This window comes from Toxotes jaculatrix, chromosome 4 (assembly GCF_017976425.1).
Source record: "Toxotes jaculatrix isolate fToxJac2 chromosome 4, fToxJac2.pri, whole genome shotgun sequence".
Lineage (NCBI taxonomy): Eukaryota > Metazoa > Chordata > Actinopteri > Toxotidae > Toxotes > Toxotes jaculatrix.
Genome location: NC_054397.1, coordinates 16,921,525 through 16,942,971, shown reverse-complemented (window position 1 = coordinate 16,942,971; position 21,447 = coordinate 16,921,525). Strand labels below are relative to the sequence as shown.

The 21,447-nt window shown below is 42.1% G+C and overlaps 1 protein-coding gene across 2 annotated transcripts; it reads right to left on the bottom strand.

The window, feature by feature from the left end:
• Window positions 1-748: 748 nt before the first annotated feature.
• Window positions 749-19,949, bottom strand: ubn2a (ubinuclein 2a). Of its 2 annotated transcripts, XM_041036476.1 has the most exons (17): window positions 19,381-19,949; window positions 18,354-18,470; window positions 17,753-17,854; window positions 16,779-16,889; window positions 15,582-15,685; window positions 13,884-14,439; window positions 12,767-12,837; window positions 12,274-12,403; window positions 10,567-10,673; window positions 10,064-10,174; window positions 9,253-9,396; window positions 8,116-8,166; window positions 7,945-7,987; window positions 5,891-7,420; window positions 5,592-5,799; window positions 4,588-4,656; window positions 749-2,231 (listed from the first exon to the last, which is right to left on the bottom strand). In XM_041036476.1, exons 1-17 carry the CDS (start codon window positions 19,681-19,683, stop codon window positions 2,185-2,187), a joined length of 3,804 nt encoding a protein of 1,267 aa, XP_040892410.1. In that variant the 5' UTR covers window positions 19,684-19,949; the 3' UTR covers window positions 749-2,184. The 2 variants fall into 2 exon arrangements, with proteins under 2 accessions (XP_040892410.1, XP_040892412.1); XM_041036478.1 differs by lacking the exon at window positions 4,588-4,656.
• Window positions 19,950-21,447: the final 1,498 nt, after the last annotated feature.

Sequence of the window (21,447 nt, the reverse complement as noted above, 5' to 3'; positions counted from 1 at the left end):
CAATCTTTGGCGTCATTCTTGGTGCTGCTGGTCAGTCAGACACACATGGAGGAGGGCGGGGAACTAGCCAGGGGGAGGACAGAGAGACTCAGGAAGAACAGTTTTGTTAACGGAGGTATTCAGCAGAGGGAAGGTATCTCTATCACGGTGTTCAGACTGACAGTGAGGGGAATTTTTCACCAGGAATTTGACCATTGGTGGGGGTTTTTTCCAAGGCCAACAGCACCAACTGTTCAGACGTTAGCTGAAAGCTCGCCAGCAACAGACACACCGACGGTTTCTGCACATTTATGAAGTATATTCATAAAATCCAATTTTTAATGCTTAAAAAAAAAAAAGTCCCCGGCGTGGCAGCGTTCATGCCTAAAGTCTTAAATTAACCTTAACTTTAAATTAGCTACTTTTGTCATGTTTTGTATTGGTAGAAGTTCCAGAGACAAACAAAAAGTGTATGGCTCATATAAAATTAGCTGAATCATCTGTGTCAGAAACTTGCTGACATCCCCAACTCCGAAGGCTGAACGGCTTTTCCTCACTTGGAAATACTGTGAATTTCTGACACCCACTTGGTCAGAAAATAACCAATGTCCTAGACATGTCGACAAACTCTTAGCAGAATGGCGACAAACACAATTCCATTTTAAATCTATTATAATCAATTCAGCTAATTTTATTTTGTTATCATTCTGCTAACACAGCATGAAAGCAGCATTATCTTGTGAATGTGGCACAACCAAAACTTTTCAAAAAAAAAATTCACAAAATCGCACGGACACATCTTCGCACCAATTCATGGCTGGCACTAATTTGCGCCGGTGACCTTGTACGCGAACGACCCGCTTTTCAAATTCACTTCACGTTCTGTCTGAACACACACCAGAAATGAAGGAGTCTCAAGTGACATAACATCTACAAACATTCACAACTCCAGAAATGCACTGACAAGTTGAGTAGAGGTTGAAAGCCAAGCGACAACTTGCACTTTTGCATTGAGCGTTTTACAGTCCTGCATAGATCTTTATCATACTTTTTCAATACAAACTAAGGCGTTGTGTTATATTAAGTTGGTTTGAGTCAATAAGCAGAGAAAGTAAATAAAAATTCTTAACTCACAAAAAATAAAATAAAATCAACAATTCAAGTAGGCTACAATCTTGACGTTTCCCCCCTCTCTCACAGGTGGCTCCTCTCCCCAGAAGAGGAGCCCAAAACTTTCAATTCAAGTCTTTTTTCCAGAAAAGGTCCAGTGTGATTAAACAGCACCAAAAACACACTGAGCGAGAGAGGGGCATCAAATACACTCGCTCATTATTGTGAAAAGGGGATACACGTCCTTACTCATTCACACAGAATAATCTGGAAAGAAATTAACAGTATATTGTGTTTTATATGTACATACACAATATACTGTTAATTTCTTTCCAGATTAACAGTATATTGTGTATGAGTATATTGTGTTTTATATGTACATACACACATTCAACTCAACCTACCGCTCTCTCTTTCTCTTTCGCTCTCTCTCTCTCACACACACACACACTCACACAATAACATATTGTTGTCCCTGTGTAAATTACAAATAATTTATCAATATTAATTTAAGCTACTACTTAACAGTCATTTGTGGGAGCAGAGGTGACCAACAATAAAATTTTCTACGGACACGACGATTCCCACATCTGAGACATAAGACAGAAAAATAAAAATTCATTACTCAGTCTGTTTTTCTTTTTTTTCTCCTTTTTGTACTGCAAGAACAAGAGTCCTGTTATTCCACATAAGCTTAAATACAAATTATATTACGTAGCGTACTACTCTCATCTGTACCACCACCACCACCACCACCTCGCTCACACTCATTCCACAGTGATCAAGGTCGGTCATATGTAAACATGTTGACAAAAATAAAAATACGCTGAACAAAAATAAGTGTTCTCGTCATTCACTCCGTCTTGTTCTCATACCCGGTTCATTAGAAAATACAGTTAAATTAATTTGTCATTGCCACTTGTAGCGAGGATAAACCGATTCTCCTTTAGGTCCGTTTTCAAAGAGGCAGTGTAGCCCCGCCCCCTCATACCATCATTATCATCGTGTCACTCAAAGTGAAGACTCCTATTGGTGGATGTGTCCAGGAGGCTGTGATGTCACCCCACTGGAATCTGTCTCCTGCGCTGTTATTGGTCAGTGGGATTTCCTCTTCATGTCTCCACCCTGGCTTTGGTTCGCATCTGAGAGGAGAGGACGCAGACTTTTAAGAAGTGTGGTAAGAAGTGTGGCATCAGGTTGATAAGAAATCATCTCCTGTCAGAGAACCAGCAGCCTGAAGCACCAACTAAACCTGATTCAGAACCTGCACTTGCTGAGTCCGCAAACTGCACCAACTAATATTAGTGAGGTTACAGTGGATCGATCACTGCTGAAACGATCAACAGAAAACTAACCAACAAATTTTACATTTGATTAATCATTAAAAAAGATGTTTAGATAAACTGCTGTTTTCACGTAATGATCTGACGTTTTCCTGTGTTTCATAAAAAATGAAATATATATATAAATATATACTAATAAAATTAAAACTGAATACCTTTGGGTTTTGGACTTGTGACTGGTTGTGACCTTGTGATTTTTTTGGAGAACTACTAATTGATTATATGATAACAGTACTCATCATCAAGGATGCTAACAGTTAAAAAAATATAGTTAATATGGTTAGGTCATGCAGCCAAGCACACTAACATCCATACAGTAATTATGATGTTTAAACTATGTATTGTTTTAGAGTTATCATGCTCATGAGACAGATTTGTTTAAACATAATTATGTTATTAGCTCAGACAGCCATACCAATATTTTTGTCTGTGCATGCTACATGTGCAATATTAATTTGAAGTTGTTCGCTTAATGTGCTAAGGAGTTACAACAACTTCTGGGAAATGCCTGATCTCTAATAAATATGCAAATTTATGCAGAAAGGTGCTCTGTAATATACTCAATTTATTTACTCCATATGAAGTATCTGCGGTGTAAGTATAAAATTTCTGCACTGTATTGTTTCTGAGTTATCACGCTGACAAGAAAGTGTCAGAGTAGTTAAGCATCTAAAAATGAATTAAAAAGTCAAATTGTTCATTGCAGTCCTAACATGAGCAACACATACTCTTACAGTACATGTAATTTTACATGATATTCATAAATGATCACATAGTAAATTTACTGTTTAGATAAATTAATTGAATGGGAATGTCTATATTTATTTATATGTGTATATGTATAAAATTATGCACATATATGAGTTTAGAGGTTGTCTGACGTATAACAAAAAACTGCAGTATAGAAATGTCTACAGTATAGTTGGTGTCTCCATTACATAGTTTTACCACCAGAGTGCACTGACAACTTTATCCTGTCACCTGTAAAACATCATGTTCAAAACATATCTTTGTCACGGGTCTTCAATAAACAAATTTCAGGAGATTCAAACCAAAAATGTTCATTTATGAAGTGTTGTTTTTAAAAGAAGGAATATTGGACCATACTGTTATACATCTAAAAATATACATACATACTGGTCTCAAAAAAACTAGTCATAGAAGATACAACTTAAACTTTACACCCACTGCTTTTTAGGTGCTAAGTCTCTGTAAAAATGTTGTTAGCATGTCAAGGCAAATTTTATGAGATTAAAAACACACAGGTGTCAGATTGGTGTTAACATTTGGTGTTAACATTTGCTCTGGGCTCTAAGAACTGATTTTGGTCCTAAACAGGAGATGGAAATAATTTAGTTTTATTGCAGACAGTGCTGCTCTTTTTAACGTCAGAGGTGTAGCTGAAAAAAGACACAGCTTTAATGTCAAATTTACTTAATTACTCTAACTTCATTACAATATTGAGGTTCGTGACATGTTGAGCTGGCGCAACAGGCTGCAGGAGAGGTGTTACAGGCTGCTGCTGATAATCGTCAGGCAGCAACTGAGTTTGTGTCTCCTGCTTCAAACACTCAGATGGTTCTTTGACCTGAGAGCTTGCTGTTTCCAGCTATAAATACGACTCAATTCAGCTACAGATGAACTAAACACAGGGAAGATGCAAAGCAGCTCCAACAACGGGTTCGCCAACACGACTGAAATCATTCAATAAAGAGTATGAAAAAAAAAAAGATTTATGGTGAACAAAATTTCAAACCGCGTCCTCAAGACATCAGCTAGCATGAGCAGAAGCAAATGTTTTTTTCATTTTCATAATTCAGAGAGCCAAATCACACTTTGCAGTTTCATGTGTTAATGAGACCGCTGCTCTCAAATCAAAGAACCATCTGTACAACACAAGATAAAACTGAATCCTAGCTTTGTTTTCTGCAAACTACCGAAAAAAAAACATATCTCTGAATAACTTAGCTTCAAAACATGCGTCTACTGTGCTATAGCTACAGAGGACAAACCAGAGGCATGCCAAACACCAAATATACTGAAGCAAGCAGAAAGATACAGAGTAAACAACAAAGCAGCTGAGCAGAGGACGACAGGTTGACTTGACATAGACAGATGGAGGACGAAGAGGAGGAGGAGGAGGAATGCAGATTACCTGAGAAAGCAAGCTGCAAGTGAGGAGGTAGGGCAGCCTGCGACCCTGACTGGAGACTCTTATACAGATCTGAGGAGAGATGGAGGGAAGGATGGACAGATGAGAGGGAAGAAGGCAACAACAACAATAAGGGGGAATATGGAAAAGGTGACGCAAAGGGGAAGGGGAAATGTGTTAAAGTGGAAGGCCGGCAACAAAAGAGAGGAGAGGATAAAAGTGAAGTGGCAGTGAGGCGTACAAGTACAAAAGGTTGAGATGACAGAGACGGACACAAAAGATGGAGAGAACAAAGGAGGGAGACAACAGTTCATAAAAAAAAAAGGGCGAGAGGGTCACAGCGAGAGATGTGAAGCACAGCAGGCACAGTGGAGGTACTGCTGGTATACTTCAGTACACACACACACACACAAACACACTCGCAAGGTGGCCATACACACAGATACACACACAGAGGCTGGAATTAAAATAATAAGAAACTATGAATATGTTAATGATTCCCATTCATCACTTTTAGTCGCCTTCCTCAGTTCGATCCAGCTCGTGTGTCCTCACTTAAAACCATCCAGCTTCATTTATTCTCCTCTGAGAGTAAATCTTCACATCGGGCTGAATGATTCGAGGAAACCGTCTAACCGATAGGTTTCTCACAAATGTTGCAGTTGTGGTTTAAACTGCAAGTTACTAAAAATTAAGCTTAATAATTTAATTTAAATGCCATACACACTGTCCTGTTACCATACATACTAATGCAGCAAATGTGTATTAATCCGTTGCTGAAAATAGTCCCTCTCAATTTGCAATTTCAGCAAACTTATCTTTAAGAAAATGCATAAAGAAAGGAAAAATGTATTTCCATTACTGCGTGTGTTTTGTGAAAGGTCATATCACGAGTACTTCCCCCTGACTTTGTCCCTTTGGGCCTCCAAAAACGGCACTAAATTTAACTCTCATTTAATCAATGTAAAGTGACAAACTGTGCTTCGTCAATTTGTGTGTCCGCTCACCAATTAGGTCGCTCTGTGCTAGGGGGTATCCTGAGTTGGAGCTGGGGGCTGAGCCCATGCCAGCGGCCCCTGGGGCTCCGGGAGGGCTGAAATTGAGCAAGGGGGGGAACTGGAAGGGTAGAGAGACGGGCACCAGGCCTCCCAACATCCCGAAGCCCAGGGGCAGAGCGGAGGGGCTGCCCAGGAGCGGAGTGCCTGCTGTTGATACCTGCAGAACCAGCACGCAGACAGATCGAGTTTATTTTTTCATTCAGTCTTATTTTTTGTCCATATTCTTTTTTTTTTGCATGAAAACTAACCTGTGAGAGGTGTGACGTTGTGGAGGACGTGGCCAAGGTTCCTGAAGCCGCCCAACCATTTCCTGCCTTTGAGCCCTGGTTGGCTCCGACCACCACCCTCTGCCTCTGCCCGTGATTGGCTGAGACCGAAGGTGAAGAAGACGCGGGAGTTTTTTCTGGGTGACTGCAGACAGCTGATACCACTCCCTTGTTGTTGGAGTTGTTGATGCTACTGTTGCTCGTGGTGGACTGAGGTTTCTGGCCTCCGGCAAAGCTGCAGCTGCCCTGCGTCTGCTTCACCTGCCCACCGCCCGATACACTGAAGGGGGGCCTGAAGGTTTTGGGGGTTTTCGGAGAGTACTGGTGTTGTTGCTGTTGGCTGGGGATCATCTGATGGGGGAGTGGGTGTGAAGGTGAGGAGGAGGGGGAGGGGGAGGAGGAGGGAGGCGGAGTGGGTGCAGGAGGCCGAGGGGTGAGCTTGATGATGGGAGAGGAGTTGCTGCTGTGGGAGGACTTGGTGAGGGTGGCCTGCATGGGCGTGATGAAGTTGGGCTGGTGGTGGTGGTGTGTGTGGGATTTACCTTGAGAGGAGTGTGAGGTATGGGAGGTGGGAGACGGCGAGGACGCCACTGGGGAAGGAGGGCAGAAGGACTGCAGACCGGGGTGGGAGGTAGAGTTGGAGCGGGACTGGGAGGAAGGAGAGGAAGAAGGTGTGATGCTGCTGCTCACGGCACTGCCGTTGCTGCTGATGCCAGTGGCTTTGGCACTGCTCTTGGCCAGTCCTTGAGGGGCTCCCATAGTTCCCAGTATGCCCGCTGGGCTAACAAATCCCTTCTGATGGGGTGGCACCAGAGGGGAGGCCGTGGGAGGAGGCCGTTGCTTCGGAGGCGATGGGGAGGGATGCGGATGCATCTTGCTACTCCCGCCCATCATCGAGCTTGGCCTATGATTGGGTGAAGCCATGGTAACATGTCTCTGATTCTGGGTTTGTCCCACAATGCCAGATCCTTTAATCGGGCCATAGGGACCATCTACAGTCCTGGAGACCAACGACAGGCCTGCTGCCTGCACACGGGGCATGGAGGAGACCGCCGGAGACGAGGAAGAGGAGGTAGAAGAGGAGGTTGGTAGCGTTGTTATTGTTGTTGGCAAGTTGCCAGCAGACGCAGCTGCCAGCGGAGCGTTATCCACCTTAGACAGGGAATGATGCTGCGTTGAGGATGTGACCGAGGCAGAGAGCTGAGACGCTGAGGGGTAGTGAGGGGTGACGGGAGGAGGAGAGGAGGTGGGGATTTGCACAGGTGGGGGCGATAAGGGGCTGTCTGAGGGCCCAAGACCCTTGGACGCATTGCTAAGGAGGGCCAAAGCGTGGGAGATGGAGTCCAGAGAGGGAGCAGTCAGATCCTCATCCAGAGAGTCTGACAGACAGATGGGCTCCGAGGGTGAGGAGGAGGAGGGGGGCTGACGGTTGGAGATCACAGCAGATGTGGAGGTGGGCAGAGATGGTGCGGAGGTCATGGTGAGAGGTGGTTTGTGGATCCAAGGACCCTCCTAAAGAAGACAGAGGAAACTTGGTGTCAGTAATACAAAACATATCCTCAGTGGAGCACAGAATGGGACTTTTATTTTGAACTTACCCTGATTATCAGTTAAAGTAACTCAGAACAGCAGGTAAACTCCATGATTGATCAATTCAGTGTAATGTCCATTTTCACAGCACAAATAATATCAGTACAAGATTAATTCAGACGTTACTTTGTCTTTTCCCTCAAATGACGTTAAGTTACCACGAATGAAACACTTCCTTCACAGTTTCACAGTAGATCGATTTCAGTTTTGTCAGTGACATTATATGAAATGAATGAAATAGAAATTCTGTCACCAGAACTGAGCAATTATGAAACTAGCAGCCTGGACACATAAGAGGAAGTGATACAATCTGATATTGTTTCATAACAGAATGCTATTTAGCAAATGGGTTCAAATTAAACAATCGTGGGTTAAAACAATGACAAAAAAAATCACTAGGATATCTTTTAGATAATATACAGTGCATTGTCTGAGCTGTCACTCACCTTGGCTTTGGCCTTGGGCCCAGGCACCATTCTCCTCTTGACTCTGTACGGAAAAATACCAGCAAATATTCAGCCTTTTCTATTTACATTCAAGGTTAGTCTCCGAGAAATCCCTGAGTGGGTAGTGTTATTAAGGAAACACAAGCGGTTTGAGATAAAGTAAATACTTACAGGTTTCCAGTGAGGTGACTGTGAACAGCGAGACTCTCCTTAAACAGAATCCTGAGCGGAAGAAACACACAGCGATAAGAAACACACAGTGTCGGGTTAAATCTCTCAACTAATTGCACAGGTTAAAGTTGTCAGTCCCAAGTAAAGAGGAGGGAATTCCAGTTTCTACATTATAAATGATCACCATCACACATAATAACAACCAGCTTTATGTGTCCAGCCAACAGAGAAGGTGTGAGTGCTAGACTGACCAGAAAACAATTATGTATTATGACTGTGTGTGTTGCACATCTCATAGGTTTGATGTGTGATAAACTATTTCTATTAACATCTTATTAACATCAATACTATTGGTTAACGACATTTTAATTTATCTACTGATATGTCTCATTTCTCTCCAGGGATAATGAGTTGATAACACTGCTCATTTAATCATTGTACTGTCACAACAATCTTTTGCTTCTTCCCGTTGCTTTGTGTGATTTGCACACCGTCCTGTGTGCGCTGATTGTGTTGCTTTTGCTGTCATTTCAGCATCTCGCCGTCTTATGTTCGTATTTCTTTCCTTTCACTTTATTGGTTTTCGAAAGGACGACACTTCAGACAATTCAGCCATCTGGCTAACACTGGCACATTTAAAGAAATGATTAATGTGCGTTGTCCTTATGAATAAATTAATTAAATGAAAAGAAAATGGAGTTCACCAACCCCCAGCTTCTAAATTAAAACTTCTAATTAAAACTTCTAAAATCAGTGTTTATGTCAGCGTTGTATCACAGCAAGATTTTCTTCTTAAACACGCCATTACCTCTGCTAAGTTATAGTATATTATATTAACATGTTGTAACCCTACATTTATACACATAACATTTGTCTTTGTAGTGTATCGCTGCTGTACATAAGGTTTAATATGCTTGGAAAATAAAACTCACTCACTGATAAGAAACTAGTAGGAGCAGTACACAGTAAATGTAGCAGCAACACACACACACACACACACTCTCATCTCACCCTGCAGAATTTACAGTAGTTTTCTTATCACCATGAAGAAATTCCGTCAACAGCCGCTGTTAATAAAAGCTATATATCAGCACAAGAACATGCACACAGACACACACACATAAAACACACACAGACCTGGCCTGCATCCAGCCCTTGGGCCATAGTGGTTTGACCTCATTCTCTAAGAAGGCCTTGAGGTAGTCCTCCACAGACAGAGAGCACTGGTTCTCCATGTCGTAGCAGCTCAGCTTCACTCGCACCAAGCTGCACAGCAGGTTCCTGCACAAACACAAATGTCCAATTCAACACACATCGTTTGATATTAAAATCTAAATTAGGCTGCAGGTGCAGAGCACATAATGATGGAGGAGACTGTTATTTTTCAGGGAGACGGGGATAGTAATGACCGTGTTAAAAAACTTTTCCTCAAAACGTGGACGCTGTTAAGAAAATGAAAGGTGATTGAAAACCAGCTGCGAGTGAGTCTAAAGGTTTGTGTCATTTCATAAGGACACTAATTCTTTATTCATCATTTCCACTTTCATGCAGGTATAAAATTCAAGGCTTTCCTCTGTAAAATTTAAGGTCTTGTTGGGTGAAATTCAGAGACTAAAAACTGTACAGTAAATAAACTGGTCATAATCATGAGACAGATTTTATGCATGATGGAGTGAAGTAATGCTAGTGAAATGTTCAAAGTGATACTACATACAAAAAAAAACATTTCAGGATTTTCCTCAGGATGTGTTTATCCTGAGTGACCCCACCAGCTGAGGTGTATTAATGATTTAATTCCTTTGAGGTCTGGGTAAGCTCTGTTTACTAGACACCAACAGTGGAGAGCAACAGGAAAGACAAAAGGGACATGGTTTGACACACCGTTAGACACACCGTTAAACCTAGAGCAGCACAAACACACTGCATCAAGACAGTCGTGGGTCCTTACCTCAGCTTGTCATCCCAGACAAACTTCTTCCGTGGGCCCATCACCCTTTTCCCAGGTTTCTCTTCATCCTCCTCCTCTGAGCCGTTCTTATCGCCCTCCTCTGTTTGATGCCTGCAGGACACATACACACACAGTCAGTATTATATAAGCATACATCTTTGAATCAACTTTATTGGATAACCCTAACAATTATTACTACATTCTTTTAGGTGTATGGTATGGAAGTCCAATTTAAAAGGAAGAACTGTGTGGACGCCTGGCTGGTGACAAACAAAAAAATATCAGCTAAAAGTTAAAATAAAAAAAATAAATGTGATGTAATTTTTCTATGGGTTTTTTCCACTGGTAAAAATAGTGGACTCCATGAAACAGCCATAAAAATCAGACCTGAAAGAAAGTAAGGGCGGATGATGATTAAAAATTAAGGCAAAAGGTTTTAGCGTAAGTTCACTTTAGTTTCTAACTCACCTGTTTTCTAAAACAAAAAAAAAGCAGTTACTTACTTTGCAACTTTGGCCATGCAGTCCATGTCGTATCTTGCTATCTGCTCTGGCATCACACTGCACACCGCAAGCTTCAGCTTCAGCAGTGGTGTCCGCAGTCGGTCGTCCTGAGAGAGAGAAAGGGAAAGAGGAGGGTAGGTGTATTAAGGACAGAATGAGAAGGAGACAGAGGGAAATCAATAAGAATGAGTAGGCAGAGAAACCAAAAGAGTTGAAGGAGAGGGAGGAAATTAAAGTCAGAGTGAGGAAAGTGGGAAAAGGTGGAGGCAGAGTAACAAGAGGAGAAAAGAAAATGAGATAAACAACAGAAAGAAAAAGGAAAAGAGAGGCGTAGTGAGAGGAAGAGTCAAAGAGAGAGAAAGTGGAGGAAGTATGTTGATGCATTTTGTCAACAATACTACTTTAATGGTCCATGACATGTTTTCAATAGCTGTCCTTGTTGCATTAGTCTGCCTACACTGAGATCCCAGCACATTAACGACTGAAGCAGTGAAGATGGCTGGGGATTAAAAGCTTTATGAAAAGGCAAAAATAATGTGGAGAAACTAGAGGATCACATCTGGGGTTAGACAACAGAAGCTGAACGAAGCAGCTCTAATGCTCAGAAATACAAGAGCAAATCAGAAAACAGACTTTGAAGGAAACACTTAAAAGGATATTTTGCTGCGTCCTTGAAGTGTTTGTTATTTTTAAAAAAATCCTCAAATAACTGATAATTTGTGGGCACAGATGAGAATGAATTTGTTGCCAAATACGCCACAGGGAACCATGAGAATCACCGGTATGATGCAATAAAAAAAAAAAACACACACACACAAAAACAGGAAGTGCTTTGAAGTGAGGAGACAAACAAGAAATCAAAACTGCCCAAAACATGACAGGTACAGATCTCTCTGAGTCAGGTCACTGCAAAGATATAAAGAGGATTTGGAAAAATGTGCAAACACTGGCCAAAATGTGAAGATTCATAGTTTTAACTCCGTAATCTCTGATCATTTTTTGCACTTTTGCCCTGCAAAGCTTCACTTCTAATCACTTACTACTTATTTAATTGTGATTACACATAAAACTATCTGGAGACTGCACTTACAAAACCTTATTTAACCCATTTACCCCTATTCTTTTTATCTCAAGTGATAATAATTACAACAAAATTTCCAAAACGATAGCTGATAGCTAAGTCTGCAGGATTTGAACTTCTCTCTCACCCTCCTTCATCATTCTTCACACAACTACCTCAGTTACGTTTTTGTGTGTACGACCAAATGTAACACTAAGAATTCCTTTGAGGAGAGACGGTCCAAAACTGTGTGCCGGTATCCCAAGCGAAATCTGTATGACTACAGGCTTTTCAACCTCACCTCACCAAATGTGGCAGTACAGAAATGCTACAAACACTTTTGCTTTCACATGTGGTGACATAAAACGTCATATGAACTAGTTCTTGGAAGGCTCCTAAGCCCTGAAGTTCAGTTACTGTTGTGACTAAAACCTCAGATGGTTATGGAGTGTTTTTTACTGAGAACAGGCAGGATTCACAGATTAGGTTTGTGCACAGGTACAGAGGCGTCAGCCCCTTCCAGAATCTGACTTTTAGCAGTGCAAACAAAAAGGCTGCGGCTAGAAAGATTTTTTTTTTTACTCAGATTCTAGATGAATGCGATGTGAGGGGGTTTCTCACTTCCTCCACAAATAAGTTTCACTCACCTGAATGTTGAGGCTGAGCTTCTTCAGGCGTTTGAGGAGAGCTTCTTTGTTGCACGGCACAAATGCCTCCATGTGCGAGTAGATGTGTGAGCGTGCCTCAGGAGGCTGCTCCTGGACCTGCAGCTCAATACTGAGAGGAGGAAGACAAGGGACAAAGTCAACATTGTGGGCTACAGAAGGGATAGAAGAATAAAAGGGAGGGAAGTAGGGAGATGAAGATGGTGGGATACCGAGACAGATTAAAAGAGAAATGGAAGAGTAAAGTGCAGTGGCAAAGGATGAGAGGATGATGAACATAAACAAAGATGGCTGGAATGGAAATAAGAAACATGTCATTTACACAGACAGCGAGAGACACAGAAAACAAAATAACCAAAGACAGAAGGAGAGGTGACGAGGGAAAGCTGCTGAAACCGAGTGAGAAAGACTGAAAAAGGAGGAAGAGAGTGAGCTGGGATTTGGCTGACGCTGATTTAAAAGCTGTCCTACTCACTCCAAGAGAATGTTATTCATGTCCAGGGTGAAAAATTTCTTCCTGCCCTCCTGATCAAACTGCCGCGAGGCCTGTGGGAGAAGAGGGTTGAGTCAGCAAACAGCAGTGCTCCATACAGTACAAATACATATACATATATCTGTGATGCTGAGCCTCCGAGGACTTCACTGACAGACACAAATACTTCTTCTCAACCTGTCTGATACTGACCTTACTCACCTTACTCTAATTTTATCTGTACACCTCAATGTGTCTCGCTCGGTTAAAATAAACTCCAGTGCGTTTGTCCATTCAGTGCAGTTCAACTCAGACTAAAAGGAACTGTTAAACCAACCCTCTGATCACAGGAACTGTCAAGGATCTCCTGATCTGTACGTGAGATATGTTTATGCAAAGTCATGATAACCGGAGTTGTAACAGCAACATGTGATATGCTTTTGTCCCGCTCAGTTTTGGCATTTCCTCAATAAAAAGTGTGTGGAAGATACCTGCCACACATTAACTATCCCCCCGTGATATGAGGGTACAAAACGCCTCTTTTTCTGCTCTGTTGTGACCTTTCCATCGTTATTTACGACATATGAGGGTCAATTTGAACATTAATTGGACCAGATCAAACAAATTCAAGAAAATACTACTTACTACTTGAATCTCCCAAGCTTTCCTCATATTTTATATCTTTGGAAGCAACAAAAAAATCCACCAGTTCTTTATGTATTTGTCTACCTCCCTCCTCCTCACTCTTCTCTTCTTCACCTCTGTATCCTTCACTTGCATCATCATTTTCAATGGCCTCTCTCTGCTCCTATTTACATTTTTACCAACATCTAGAAAAAGATTTTTCTGCTACAGATTGACTCTGTGGCTCCAAGATAAGAGCAACAAGAAAATAAGAACTTCTTCAAAAGTACTGATGCCAGGCCTTGTTATAGTTATATAAAGACCCTCAGGGTTCAGCTTGCAGCCAGTACTTTAGAAGAGACTATTCTCATTGGACTGAACAAAACAGTAAACATTCTGTGCCACTTCCTCAGCTGACTGGCATTTGTGTTTAACTTCAGTAAAGAGTCTTCATCAGTAATTGCAGCCACCCACGGACAGGCTACAGTTGACTCACCGCCCGCAGGTCCTCGATGCGTTTGATAAGAGGAGCAGGCAGTCCATCAGGCAGCGGGGGCGGAGAAAACAGTCCACTGGAAGACCCCAGGCCTCGCCCTTGGCCCGCTCCTCCTGCCGCTGCTTTGTGAGCCGGAACACCGACTCCCAGAATGCCGTTCTCTCTGGCCGTCACCATGGCGTGCTGCTGGTCAGTTTCCAACAAGCTGAAGTCCAGGTCGCCTAGGAGATCCTGCAGCTCCTTCTCATTGGCCGAGCCCAGCAGTGACATCACAGCGGGGTCCGAGGTGAGGTCTGCCAGTGAGAGGTCGTTGCTGGCTGCGTTGCCCTGCGGATGGGCTGAGTTAGAGGCTAACAGGTGGTTTGTAGAGTTGGCAGAGTGCGGCTTGTTAGCCACACCTCCTGCCAGGCCGGGGAGAGCCACGTTGGGGTTTCTTTTCCTCATTTCCTCCTTCTCCCGGGTGAAGCGGCGGAGCATGGCTGCAAGGTACAGCGAGTCCTTCATCAGCTTCTTCCTCTTCTTCTTCTCCGGCCGATGGAGGTTGAGAGTTGTCACTCTGATGGAGTACAACACAGCAATGCCTTGTTTTTAGCAACATGTTACAAACACGTTTTAACTTCAAACTGCATTAGCATTTTTATTCACTTCATTCGTTCAGCCTGAACTTGGTTTTGAGTTTTATCATTTGTTTTGATCATACTCAGGATATGACCTTCTACATGGAACATGAAAACCACAGTTATTAATCTTAACATTCATTCAAAATCCTACTAAGGGAACCAAGGCAATTCAGCTACATTTAAGAAAGACAGAAAAGACAGCCGGTGGAGGTGAACGCGCAAGATACAGAATAAATGAAACCTTTGCTACGAATACAGTAAGTGACATTTTCACTGGCAAACTGAGGCATCGACACACGCTGACAAAGACGACTCAGAAACGTGGGAAGAGTGTGGAACTGTGGGGATTCTGAGGGATTAACCTGCAGTCTGCTCTGAAAGATCTGACACACACACACATATATAACATCATCCATTTCATAATGGCACAATGGCAATAGCTGCTGCTATTTTTGGAATTTGTTTTCAGAATGGTGGCATGTTGGAGTATTCGGCCTATCTGAGCGTGGATAATGGAGCGTTTTCTAGAAGGTGGCTCTGGTTTGACACAGCAGCAAAGAGCAAGTCACAGTCAGCATCCCCGCCTCACGATAGATGTATGAGAGGGTCTGCACAAAAGCAGAGGAGTATAATGTCTCACAAGGTGGTGGACTATTAGCTGGGTAAAGAGTGGACAAATGTGTCATCACATATTCACAGTGGCCCAAAAATCTATGGCTGTCCAAAAGGTCAACTGTTCGAGCACAGGAGAAAAACTTGTCCATTTACGTAACAGTGTCTGTGCATTTCTGACATTTTAATGTGCATTTTTCTCAGCAGCTTAGCTTAATAACAGTGAATCATTAGATTAAGTGGAAGATTTCTCTTAAAAGGTCTTTTTTACCGATACACGTGAAGTGATGGCCTCATGACAAGAACTTACTGAGCGACATGGCAGCGGTGTGGTTTTAGCTCTCACTGCTACTCGTGAGCCAATTAACATAAATCCAAAACTCAGAAGTATACAGAAGCATAACTTCACCAACTGAGTCAACCACAAAAAGGAAAGATGATAATATTATATTGTCATGATTCTCACCCTTGTTTAGGTACCCTGTTCTTCTTCGGGTTCTTTTCTTCCAGATTGTTCCCTTCTTTCTTCTTCCTCTTCTTAATCACCTGCTCCCTGTCGTCATTCGGCTTCTGAAACAAGAGCACAAACATTCTTTAAGTCAAATAAGCAGACGACAGAGCGCTGTTGTAGCCAAATAGCTACATTACATGACACAAATCCACAAAGTCCATGATTTGATTTCAGCCAGGGATCTTTACATGTTGCATGTCATGCCTCTTCTCTCTCTCTCCCCATTTCCTATCTGCCTCTTCACTGTTAACTCTCAAATAAAGGCAAAAATATGAAAAATTAATCTTTATTAATAAATAAATAAGCAGATGAAGACAGTGCCAAATGGCAAAGGATCAATTCTGTCTGAGCGGGACACACAGACTCTGTGTGAGTGAGCGTGCACCGGTACGTCCTTCAGAGGTTCTTCTTTATGTGGTGAAAGATAAGTACGTCACGCCAAAACAGATAAAAATCAAACTCCCGTTGGGAAGACATTCACGTCTCATCAGGACTGTTGAGATCCAAAGTGTGTTTTGGTACTGAATTTCACACTTTTCTAAGTTAGAAATAAAACTAAAAATAAAATGTATAACTTTTATGATTCATTAAAATTTCCTGGACCACCATTTGTCCACAATGTCCAAGGAGTTGTCTCACTTTGCTGAACTTGGCACAGGCAGATCAGGATCAAGACTAAGAGTCTAGCTATGATCATGGAGTTATGAGGTTATACTTAGACACAGCTGTGCTACGAGCTAAATGATACCGCCAGCATGCTAAGGTGCTAACGTGAAGTGAATGGTGAGTTTAATGGTAATGATCTACACTTGGTTGCCGGTTAGATTATGTACACCTAGCTATAACCGATGAAGTTTTTGTATAAACTGTTTTAGAGGCTTCGATTCAACCATATGATCAGTTTGGAGACTGCAGCTTATGGTGCGGTTGAACTGTATTGCGTTTCACTCAGAGGTGTTTCTATTATTTTGTCCAGCCTGTTTATATCACTGAAGATGGGATAAAAAACAGAAACACCTCTCTGTATAAAGCCTTGGACTATCTCTCATCTTTATCTTTTGTAGCAATATATGATTTCATGGATAATTTCTCATTATGACAAATAAACTAAACAAAATTTTAAAAAAAACACAAATAAAAACAGGGTCTCACCTTGTCCTGCTCCCCCTCTGAGTCAGAGGCTGCTCTGAACTGCAGCGTGCCTGTATTGATGTAAAATCCCCCCAGCTTTGTGGTCAGAGAAGCAGGCACCAGCTCATCATACTGAGAAAAATAACAACAGAAAACAGTTTGTGGTATAAGATCACTGGAAACTAGAAAACAATAAATCCTCTTACACAACAAAATGCAGATGTTGTCTGCACATTTCAAAACATTGTTGAATTACTGATAATGTTTTTAGTTAACATTTCACAAAGCAGCCCGCGCTCTTCTGCTGGTCAGTGAAAATGGATGGCTTCTGCGCCAAAATAAATAAATCACTAAAAAGAATCACAGTCCCTCAGGCCACAGATGAAAACATTTTTCCATCACAGAGCATATCAAAACAGAGAGAAGGGTCAAACAGACGCTGCCGATATGTGAGTGCAGAGACGACAGCTATCAAAACAAAACAACAAATATTGTATAATGGCAGAGAATCCATACAAAGAGCATAATTCTAGCTATTACACTCAGACAGAGTGATATCCACTGAATGCTGAGCAACAAACACTGTCAAACAAAAACAATGACATATCCCCGAGCGGACACAAGGTGAGCATACGTATTCATGAGTCATGAGGACAATTTTAGATTGTAGTCTCAGGTTGGTTGTAATAAGGGGACACGTGTCTATCTTTAGAAGCGCCTTTGAATGTACTGTTTTGAAACATCAAGCCTGGTAATAAATATTTAACCACAGCGGAGTACTGTCTACCTCAACACCATGAGACAAGAGAACAACAGTTCAGGAATGTAAGCAAATAAATCAGCAGATAATAAAGAGGAAAAAAGAGAACAATGTACAGTGTTGTTATATTGACCAAAGAGAGACATCCGGTAAAACTAAAGTGACATCCTGGAAAAAAAACAAATAAACACGAGAGAAAAATCACTTCATTATTAATAAAGTGAAGGATACTCACAGCTTCTGAGTTGTCGATAAAGGGGTCTGTCTCGTCATACCCAAAGCCTATATCAATCAAATCTTGCATTCTGTCCTTCCTCTTCTTCTTCCCCGTATTACCCTGAAAAATACATTTTTAAAAAATCCAAACATTAAGTTTTCATTTTGACTCACATCAAAATTCCTCATAATTTTTTCAGCGTTAATCTTATATGGTACTGACATTATATTTTTACCAGATATTTTAAATTCTCAAAAAAACTTACTACTGACTATGACAAGTTACTAAAACAAACACAAACAGTAGCTTAAACCAATATATCGGCTGCTATTAGTTTAATACAGACACCGGAGTACTGAAATACCACAGATACGCAAGGTTATTTAGCAAGAGTGTCATCATTACATAAATAGTCTCCCAGAGAGCACTGACAAGTTGATCTCTCAACTGTAAAATCTCCCACTCATGTTTGTGTTCATCGGTCAATATATCAATATAAGATTTTTGTTTAAACTCTCAAATATCAATATCAGTATATCCAGTATCAGTCAGGCTTTAATTTTAACATGATCAGATGAGCAACACTTTAAAATGCCGCAATGAAACAAAAATAACTCACATATTTATTTTCAAACTTTTTTGCCAGGGCCTCAACCTGGAGCCGCTCTCTCTCCTCATCGTTGAAGGGGTTGTTGGGATTGTTGGCTGAAGTCAGACTTGGAGGTTTATTCTTTGCCTGGAGCAAAAAAATAAAAAATGGTGAAAGAGAATGATCAGATGTAGGGTTTTACAGTTTCAGTGTTATTCACACTGAAACACTTCCAGCTTCAGTGTTTGATCTTGTCGCTGACCCTGTGCTCAAATCTCAGAGAAAAGGAAAGTCCAGAAAATAAAATATCATTACATTATCACAATATTACCATGAAACTTAGAATAAGTGAACCAGAACACTACAAAATATGCCAAACACGGTGCTGCCATGACCATCTTTTCGATTAAAATTAGAAATAATTAATTATTATGTGGTTTGCAAACTTTTTTTTTTAATGTACTACTTGTGTAAAACAACATTACAGCCCAAACTGCACAGGATCAAAATGAGGCGAGCTTCTCTTTGATCCCTCAGCTCTGACATTTGCCTTGCTCCCATGCTACATCCTGGTACTTCCATCAGCAATGCTCTCTCATCTATCTATCACCCGCAGCCAGAGGGCCAAACTGCATGTGGCATTCCCAAGTGCTGAAATGGCTGTGTGACTGGGCTGTTGCTGGGCAAGTCTGAGTGAATAGGACACAGGTAGCAGCACAAGATAAGCTTCATCTCGACATGTGTGAAAAAAAAAAAAAAAGAGGAGCTCCCTCGTTAAAAGGGTACATACAATCTGTTAGAGCGCAGCTGAAGTTGGAAAGCACAGACTGCCTGGATGAGTGGCAAAGAAAAAAAAACACTGCCGCTGTCTTTTGTGTTGAGTAGCACTATGGTCAGTTTCAACCACGCTAGTCCACGGAAGGACAAGGTGCACTTCCCCCCCCACCCCTTTACTTAGCAATGACAAGTCCACACAAACACTTCCAAGAGCAATAAAATTAACTCCAGCTCCAGTCTCAGCCGGCCTCGTAATGTTAGTTAAAGTGGGAGATCATACCTGGAGGTTTTGGATGAGTTCGCCGTAATTAAACTCGGCGGAGGAGCGGTCGTCGGGCTCGGACAGAGGCAGATTGAGCCGCACCGTCGCCCTCTTCTCGGCTCCTGCCTTGTCCCTGTCGCCGGTTTTGCCGAGACGACCGTTGCTGGCAGCACCCCCTGCCCCGGTCGCTGCCTCGACCTCCCCGGCTCTACCGAAGCTGAAGTCGGCCTCATCCTCCAACCGGCGTTTCCTAGACTCCGCGGCTGCTCCAGCTGCGAAGGCCGAGAGGGTGACAAATTGCACTTTTCTCGGTTCGGCCATTTGGATGAGCTGCCTGCCTGAACCTCGCTCCGGACAGACAGCGACAGCGAGGAGAAGAGCTACTTCGCGAAACTACTCCAAATTGGTGGATTGAAGAAGGTTTCGCGAAGCTCCGACGGCTGCTCAGTGCCTAGACGGATGTCAGGGCCTCCTCCGCACCATACGAATTGAACTCCAGAGGATGCGACGGTCGGGGAAAAGTTGTTTTTTCGGCAGCTACTTGCATCCTCAATCTGCTATGGGACCGAGACATTCACAGGAGCCATCTTGGGTTTCGGGAGTAAATAAAATATCAGAAGAGAGGGGTCGCTGCGCCTGCGCATACGCACGAAACGGAACCATCGTGACACGAGGTGGGGAGGGGGGGGGGGGGGGGGGGGGTGTCATCAGGGCCAATCACCGCGTGCCCCGATCTTAAACCCGCCTCTGTCACAACAGGCGATAATAACAACACCGTTAGTACTATTATGACCTTTATAAAGTGTCTGAGTGCTGTGTGCGTCCACACGCAGATTAACAGCTTCATCTCAACCGACAGCTTTCACCTGGTGCATCTCTTCATGTCTGCTCGGGAAAATGCTGAACTGAGCAAATTCCAACAATGGCACCAGCTCACACTCCAACATCAGATCCTAAACGGAAGCCAGTTGACTGGCTCTCTCACCCCAGCCAACACAGCTGAACTTACAATGGTCACCACCTGTTGATATATTGTTTAAGGATCCCCAGCAGATATACAACAATGCTCTGCTTAAAAAAAAAAAGTTCTATTGCATGGTTAAAATTTCCTAAAATGGCACGTGTCCCTCTCAGCCCCCAGAATGTATGAATGTTGTTGTTTTTTTTTGTTTGGTTGTTTTTTTTTAAACGTTTAACTTGTGGATAAAAGCTTTCTCCTACCATATGTGACCTGGTTTCCATAGCACATTTGTGTAAGTTGCATACCACACCAGAGCCTGTTCTTCAAAATAAAGGCTTGTGCACTAAAAAAAGAACCAGTGGAAATTTTGATGTGCTGTGACCAAAAAACACAAATTCAACTGAAAAATTCTGACAAATGGAGCATAGCAGCAGACCATATGGCGTTTTATTCATATTAAAATGGGTATTTATCATTGAGCAGTTATTATTAAATGATCAACTGCAACAACTTTCTTTGCTGCCTTTTAAGAGATTTGAGTGAGGTTTCATTTCACAGAAGGCTTATATCACTTAGAAATCTCTTGCATGTCCATCAGGGTGAAAGTCACAATCATGTGCCAGTGTCACTCACAGTCTACCCACATTCAGTGGTAAATAGCTTAGGTTTAAGAGTGATGAACATGTGGAAACAATGGAAACACTGTGGAGCACAATATAAAACAAAGGCCATCTGTAGCAATGTGGGAACACTCATAAAATGAGACTTGTTTCCATGAATCTGTTGCCTCAGTGCATGCTGGGATCTCTGGGATCAGCAGTCAGCCAATCATATGAACACTGATCATGGTTTCAACTCTCTAGTCATCTTGCCTTTATTTCAAAATTAAAGTGCACTATTATTCCAAGACTATCAAATAAATAATCAAGCTGTATTCAGAGGACCAAATTAGCTGGATGAGAATTAACAGAATTATTTAGCCTGACAACAGCACGTTAGCTAGTTCACTGAAGAGGGTCAAGATGTCCTTCCAGACCGATTGTGATGTGACATTTGTGTTATTCCAACAGGTACGCACCTTAAAACTCAGATTTAAAGTGAGCTCAGAGGAAATCTTCACCTCC

Bases quoted from the DNA above. Each gene is read 5' to 3' on its own strand.
- ubn2a (XM_041036476.1), bottom strand. From the start codon at position 19,683: ATGGCCGAACCGAGAAAAGTGCAATTTGTCACCCTCTCGGCCTTCGCA. The intron at 10,175-10,566 runs GTAAGTAACTGC...TGTGTCCTGCAG, and splicing joins TGCATGGCCAAAGTTGCAAA to GCATCAAACAGAGGAGGGCG. The intron at 7,421-7,944 runs GTGAGTGACAGC...TGTCTTCTTTAG, and splicing joins GGCCCAAGGCCAAAGCCAAG to GAGGGTCCTTGGATCCACAA.